At 42.2% G+C, this 7,849-nt stretch overlaps 1 protein-coding gene across 1 annotated transcript in view; it reads left to right on the top strand.

Annotated features, from left to right (window-relative positions):
• The first annotated feature begins 1,564 nt into the window (after nucleotides 1-1,564).
• THBS4 (thrombospondin 4) overlaps nucleotides 1,565-7,849 on the top strand; it is a 50,105-nt gene continuing 43,820 nt past the window's right edge. The window contains exons 1-2 of the mRNA XM_027100737.1: nucleotides 1,565-1,828; nucleotides 7,232-7,435. Coding sequence (XP_026956538.1) covers nucleotides 1,741-1,828; nucleotides 7,232-7,435 — 292 coding nt within the window. The 5' untranslated portion in view covers nucleotides 1,565-1,740. The remainder of the gene's footprint in view (nucleotides 1,829-7,231; nucleotides 7,436-7,849) is intronic.

The following is a 7,849-nucleotide window of genomic DNA, read 5'->3' as shown; positions in this document are numbered from 1 at the left end:
CAAAATTTATTGTGTGCCTACCTGTGCAAGCTGTTTTTTGGGAATTTGCTAGGGTTTGGGGATGCCTGGCAAAGATGACTAAACAAAGATGACTTAAAAAAAAAGGTATCTGCCTTCCAAATAACTTAGTCCTACTTACTCCGAAGTCCGTTGTATAAAACATATACAAGCAGAGCCATTGTGCTTAAAGTAGAAGTGGGGGGCCTGGAGCTCCCTCCAACCCAGGCCACTCCTGAGGACACCGTTTGGTGACTTGAAGATTCTCGAGTCTAATCCATCTCACTAGTGTACAGTCACATTGCTGGAAACATGTGCCCTTTGTCTCTTCAGTGCTCTCTTATATGTAGACATATGGTGACCCACTCCATACAGAGATTTAGTGTAATGTGGCCTTAAATGAAGCCTGGATTAGAACTATGTTAGACCCCAAATAGAAAGGAGCTCTGAATATAGCTCACAAATTTTCAGGTCATTAGCTGTAAATGGAATCATAATTGGTGAGGGGTTATTCTAGCACCGTTTGGGAATAAGAAGATGAGTTAATCTTCCAGTTTATGGCAGATAGCTTCTTAAACTTTGAAATGGAATTCTTTGAGATTTAAAGATAGGGATATAAACACTTTGCTGGATTTTCTCCATTAGTCAAGATTGTTTAAGAGGAAAAAGTTTGCCATTGTTCTGAAATATTTTTTCCTCTAATTAATCCACATTATTTTTAGGGAGCTTTGCCTAGGAGGAAGACTAATTCCTTATGTTCCTTCCCTCTCTTTTAGGTCCTACTCCCATAGCTTTAAACTGTCACTTGGAATCATTTGGGAAGGCGGAACAGAAGTGGGCAGAGTGTTTGGAAACCCGACTGAAAAATTCTCCATAAAACACTGCCATCCTATAAATGGTTCTGTCTGGATGGATTCCTTGAGATATGTTTTATTTCCATTGAAAACTCAAAAACTTTGAAACATTCACCGTTCACGTCTCAAAACTTGATGGGGAAAATATTCATCATTTAAAGTATTCAAGAAAAGCTTGAAAAATAAAAGAAACCAGTTGTTCTCCGGACCACCTTAGGAGGCAGAAGTTCCCGGAGAGCCTTCAGGGCTCGTTGGGAAGGGAACCCAAGATGGGCGTTATGAGCCTGACCAAACGATGTTCTTCTGTTTAGAAAAGAAGAGGTGGGGGATGGATGGTGCCCAAAGCTAGCGGGTCAGTGTCACTTTCTTCCTCCTTTGCCCCGCTCTTCTCCTTCTTCTCTGTCCTGCGTGTCCTCACTTTCTCACCAGCCCCGCGACTGCTCATCCTTGCACTTCGCATCCTCCTAACCCCCTCGTCCGTGCGGGCCCGGCGACTACGCCCACCCACCCAGGACCGGGTCGGCCCAGGGCTCCTTCCCGTCCCCAGTCCCGAAGCTCACGCCTCTCTCTCTGCCGCCCACGCTCCCCGCTCAGGCCGCCCCCATACTTCCCGGCCAAAGGGGATCCCAGCCAAGTAGGCCGCCCCGGCCTCGGCCCTCCCCCACCCCGGCCAGCCAGACCATAAAGCGCCCTGCCCAGCAGCCAGCGCACTCAGCTCCGCGGCGCCAGGACGCGAGCACCGCCCCCGACGGCAGCCCGGACGCCGCGCTCACCTCACCTGCGCTGCGCGTTGGAAGCCCGACCGAGGGGCTGCGCGCCGTCCGCACTCCCAGGCAGGGCCCGCGGAGCCGTGAGTCCCGAGCGCCCGCGGGGAGCAGGAAAAGCCAACATGCTGGCCCCGCGCGGAGCCGCCTTGCTCCTGCTGCACCTGGCCCTGCAGCCGTGGCTGGGGGCCGGCGCCCAGACCACCCCCCAGGGTAAGTGGGAGCGAGCCGGGACGGGAGCCACGGGCCAGGGTCCCTCGGTCACGGAGCCCGCCGTTCCGCGGTCCACTTGGGCGAACGGAGGGACCAGCTCCGCGCGCGGCTCGGCCCCTGGCTCCTGGGGCCTCGCTCGGCACCTCTCTGTTTTTTATTGTGATTGGAAACGATAAAGATTAGAATTTTCGGAGATTCGATTATCCAGCGATGAGACCAATTCCCTATACAATAGTTAAGGGGATGCAAAACTTATTTTCAGGCTAGGCAAAGACGTGGGGTTTCCAAGCTTATGGCGCGGCCCTAGACCTCGAACACGTTCTGTTTGAAATAGGGCGAAAGCCGCATTCCGTCCCCCGCGGCTCTCTCTGGCCGGCCCTCCACTCAGCCCAGCATCCTAAATCCTTCGACGCGGCAGGAGCGATGTTCCCACCAGGTGGTCTGAGGCTGATATCCCCAAGAAAGGTGCAGTATGGCTGTATTGCCCTGCCACTCGCCTTTTTCTGCTCCAACTTTGTTGGGACCCCAAAACCTCCTTTGGGAGTTGGCTTGGTCTCTTGATTCTTGAGGTAAATTGAACTGGAAGGCTGAGAAATGGGTCTTTCTCTACAAAGAGGTTAATAAGTTGATTAATAATTTGAAAAGCCACCTGGATGATCAGTCTTCAAACCCCTTTGTGAGATGGGGTGAAAAGAACTGTTGGGCAGAAAGCACTTAAGTTTAACAGAATTTTGGAAAGACCAAAAGGAAGATACTATTTAAGCAAGAAAACATCTTAGGGCTTTAACTGGCTATCCAGTGATGATCTTCATCTGTTTGAATTGATGCCTGGGGTTAATTTTTACTGACTAAGGAAATAAAGCTGGAAGAGACACGCAACTTGAAGTAAAAATTGCTAATTCAAGGAAGGCAGAATGAAGAAAGCCTGTGCTAGTGCTCTCCATTCCCTTCCCCTCCCACTGCAGTAACTACCCATTTAAACTTTGCATTTCACCAGATAACTCATTTTGATTCCAGACCAGGCAACCAGAATTGTGTTTTCAGGGGGTAGTGAAACTGCTTTTAGTTTGGGTTGAAATGTTTAAAATGCTGTACTTTATAGTATTTATTCATTGTGACCTTGCTTCTAAGAAGGTAAGAAAGGAAGCCTTTTTAAAAAATTAATGTATAATTGGCATATAATGTTATATTAGTTTCAGGTGTACAACATAATGATTTGATAATTGTATACATTGCAAAATGATCACCACAGTAAGTCCAGTTAACATCCATTGCCACACATGACTACAGATTTTTTTCTTGTGATGAGAACTTTTAACATCTATTCTCTTAGCAACTTTCAAATGTGCAATACAGTACTATTAACTATAGTCACCATGCTGTACATTACATCCCCATGGCTTATTTATTTTATAACTGGAAGCTTGTACCTTTTGACGTCCTCCACCCATTTCACCCCCACCACTACTACCCCACTTCTGGCAACCATCAGTCTGTTCTCTGTGTCTATGAGCTTGTCCTTTCTTGTTTGTTTGTTTTTGTTTTTAAGATTCCACATATAAGTGAGACCATACAGTATTTGTCTTTGTCTTAATTACACTTACATAATGCCCTCAAAATCCATCCATATTGTCATAAAGGGCAAGATTTCCTTCCTTTTTATGACTGAATAATATTCTGTTGTGTGTGTGTATCACATTTTCTTTATTCATTTATCCGTTGATGGACACAGGTTGTTTTCATATCTTGGCTATTGTAAATAGTGCTGTGATGAATAACTCCATATATCTTTCAGAGTTAATGGTTTTGTTTTCTTTGGCTAAATACCCAGGAGTGGGATTGCTGGATCATATAAGGTAGTTCTATTTTTAATTTTTTGAGGAACCTTCATACTGTTTTCCATAGTAGCTGCCCCAACTTACATTTCCACCAATGGTGTACAAGGGTTCCCTTTTTCCCACCTCCTCACCAACACTTGCTGTTTCCTGTCTTTTTGCTAATAGCCATTCTAACTGGTGTCAGGTGATATCTCATTGTGGTTTCGATTTGCGTTTCCCTCATGATTAGTGATGTTGGGCATCTTTTCATGTATATGTTGGCCATCTATCTATATCCTTTGGAAAAATGTTTATTCAGATTTTCTGCCCACTTTTAAATATGTTTGGTTGTGATTTTTTGTTGTTTTGTTTGTTTTTGCTATTGAGTTGTATGAGTTTTTTGGATATTAACCCCTTTTCAGAGATGTGATTTGCAGATGTCGTCTCCCATTCCATAGGTTGCCTTTTCATTTCGTTGGTTTCCTTTGCTGTGCAGAAGCTTTTTAGTTTGATGTAGTTCCACTTGTTTAGTTTTGCTTTTGTTGCCTTTGCTTTTGGTGTCAGAAAGGAAGCTTTTTGACACAGTTCAAAAGTTTTCTTATTGCAAACATTATTTAACAGGTTTGAATTCATGGGTGTAATATTTTGTGTTATATGAATTCTTGACGTTTGAACACACAACTTCATGGTGTGTTGCAGGTATGGATTTTGCTTCTCCTTGGACAGAGCTGCCTGTTTTATGGAGACTTGAAATCAGGCTATACCTAAATTATCTGGTTAATTTAATTGCTGTAGATGATCTGATTAAGTCAAGTTTCTGATAGATTCTTTATTGAGTTGATTAGTTTGCAATTATCAGCTCAGCTGAATAATTTATCTCCTTTTTCCTCTGAGCTGCCTTGCTAGTCTTATTGGTAAGTATTCAATTTTCATACAGTGATGGTTAGGCTCATTGGTAGCAGTAATTTCACCTGTAACACTAGAAGGTTGTGCTTAGATCCTGGCGCTATTACTAAAGCGTCATAACATTAGTAGAAATTTGTGGTGTCTCATTTCCTTTTCAAAACACTCTCCAAACTCATTACTAACTAATCCCAACTTGGCCTCTTGAGAGTGAAGCCAGTGGATTAGAGGAACCGTACAGATTGAAATGCGGTAAATTTAGTTTCAGCTGAATTATGACGTAATCATGGTCAAAGCAAAAATCAGGAATACCAAGAGTTTAGTTTTGCATGCAGTTCCCATACTTTTAAACACACATCTCTTTCCTGAAGATGTCTTGTCCTGAATGGAACTTTTAAATATATTGCCTTATTTCCCTTTGCTCCCACTGATGGAAATGTAAAGTTTCCAGTTCTCTAGAAATTTAAAAATTCTATGCCCCTTTTGAAGTACAGTTGGCAGCAGTCCTCATGTTTGGGGAATGTGGGATGCTAGAAAGAACATAATAGATATTCTGCTTTCCAGCACTGCTAGTATTAAAATCATTATTGTATAAGGTTCTTGATACACATGAAAGAAACAATACAGATCCAATCTGAAGACATATCGTCTTTCAAAAGGAGTAGACATTCATTAATAACTAGGCTTTTGCCTGTTTGTTTCATAACTTTATTTTTTCTGACGAAAGCAACACCTGTTCATTGTAAAAAAAAAAAAAGAAAAGAAAAGAAAATTGGATAAGTAAAATCAAATGAAATTAAAAATGTATAATTATTCAACCCAGAGATAGCTACTATTCTTGTTAGCATTTTGTCGCATTGTTTTTCAAATCTTTTTCTGGGCAAATACATATTTCAAATGGGATCATGTTATACATGTAATTTTATCATCTGTCTCCACTTAATGTATCATGAGCTTTTTCCCATATCTAAGTATTCAGCTGCATTACCCTTTTTAATATATAGTAATTTAATATATAGTATTTCTCTTTTTGGGTGGACCAAAATTTATTTATCCAGGGCTCTAATGTAGGACACTTAGTTTCCAGTGTTTTTATACTATAAATAATTTGTTGAACATTTGCAGTGCCACAGGATGGCTTCGGAGGGCTGAAATCCCTGTAATCCCTGTCAAGCCTTTCTGTCTCTGTTAAGAAGAGACAAAGTGCTCTGCCAGCAAAGATTCAGGTTTCCCACCTCTTCCAATTAGAATTTCACATAACTCCTTCCTAAATAGAAATTCTAGAATGAACACTGGTGGTGAATCTCCTAAATAAATTACCGTGTCATCCATTATTTTCTTAAGATAAATTCCTTTTGTAGCAACGCTAAATCAAAGAGCATATGTGTCTTAGGGCCTTTGATATTGCTATTGAAACTGGCTTCAAAGTGTTTATACCAGTTTAAATCTTACCCACCAGTGTAGGAGTACCCATCTTCCTGAATCCTCACCAACAGTTGGGTATTATTGTATTTATTGTTTTTCCAATTTGATGGTGAAAATAATACCTCGTTGTTTAAGTTAGCAATTCCTTCATCATTAGTTAAGCATATGAACACTTATATATCTACTTATGTGCCATTGTAACTCTTTCTGTAAGTTGCCTTTTCACGTTATTTACCCATTTTTCTATTAGGATGCTTATTATTGATTTGTAAGAGCTCTTTATAAATTATGGATACTGTGACCCTTTTTAGTAACCAGATAATTGTATCCAGGAGACAGCTCTGGAGCCTGAAGTTCCTGCAGGCTATGGAATTGTCCAAACGATATTTGCATAAACCAAGAACAATACTAAGTAACTTCTAGTGAGTATTACCCAAAGTTGGCCTTTGCCTTTTAAATTAACTGCACAGACTCTCTCATAACTTTCATAAAGTTTGAGAGAAGGTGCTGCTGACTCGATCAGAAGCAACTTACACAAATATACATGCAGGTTCTAGTTTTTGTAGACCAACTCTATCAGTGAGGTTACAATCAAGAAATAGAAACCACGTTGTATGGTTTTGTTTTGTTTCCACATCGGGATTTCTTAGCAGAGAAACACTGGGGCACTGTAAATGCACAAAGCGAACACTTTGGTCTCACAAAGGTAGCAAACTGTTTTGTTGTCAGTGTACCTCCTACCACATCCCTGCTTTCTGCTGCATATTTCCTGTGTCACTTATCACTGACCAGGAAAAGACAACTGGCTCCGGTCCAAGAGGCACATGAGGGACCCCAAGGCAGAAATTCACTACTAGGGGCCATAAGAAAAACAATGACTTGGACGCTGTTACCTGCGTCCCCCACATCTTATACGTTAAGCCTTTAGTATAAAGGCTTTTAGCCTTTATACTAGCCTCTCCCTAGTGGGCATTTTCAGAGCCACTTCTTCAGCCAAAATGCAATTTTGGGTTTGCAAAGTTTGTCTTCTCTTGGGGGCTATAACCTTGTGATGAATATTGTGCTCTATTTCTTCTGGTTCAAATGTCCAGCCACTGTAAGAGTGATGAGGAAGAACTGGCGAGTTTGACAATGTGGAAAAATGATTACAGTATCAGTTTACTTCATAGCTTACTGTCAAATTGTCTCCCCTCTAAAAACGTGTTTGCCCCAAAGTTAAACCTTTCACTGATTGTTTCTTTCTCCCCATTCTCCGCAGTCTTTGACCTCCTCCCATCCGCCAGCCAGAGGCTGAACCCAGGTGCCCTGCAGCCAGTCCTGACAGACACCACCCTGAACGAGCTCTATGTGATCTCCACCTTCAAGCTGCAGACGAAAAGTTCAGCCACCATCTTCGGACTTTACTCTTCAGTGGACAACAGCAAGTATTTTGAGTTTACTGTGATGGGACGCTTGAACAAAGGTAAGGAGATTTATAGAAATTATTTTCTTAAAAATCCTCTCTGCCTATTCCAGGATTTGGGGTCTACTTTCCTTCAGATGGTTCCATCCACCATTGATTTCAGTTTTCAATATCAAATTCCTCTGATTGTGCACTTACCTGTATAGGGAGGGTGAGTTGATATCGGGAGAGAGAAGGAAGAATAGCTTGCGGCAAAAATGCCCTTTGACATTGTCCGATCCTCATGTTATTCCGGATCCAGTCCTGGAAGGGACAGGACCCAGGACCGTTTGGCCACTCTGTTAGTCAGCTTGAGCTGCTATAACAAATAGCATAGACTGGGTGGCTTAAGCAACAGATGTTTATTGCCCACAGTACTGGAGGCTGGTAAGTCCAAGGTCAAGGTGCCAGCAGATTTGGTTCCTGATGAGAGCC

The sequence above is a fragment of the Aethalodelphis obliquidens genome, unplaced genomic scaffold (genome assembly GCF_003676395.1).
Source record: "Aethalodelphis obliquidens isolate GAN/ISIS:26980383/991018 unplaced genomic scaffold, ASM367639v1 scaffold4, whole genome shotgun sequence".
In the NCBI taxonomy this organism is placed as follows: domain Eukaryota; kingdom Metazoa; phylum Chordata; class Mammalia; order Artiodactyla; family Delphinidae; genus Aethalodelphis; species Aethalodelphis obliquidens.
The sequence above is the reverse complement of the archived record's forward strand: the minus strand, read 5'-3'. Positions and strand labels throughout refer to the sequence as shown.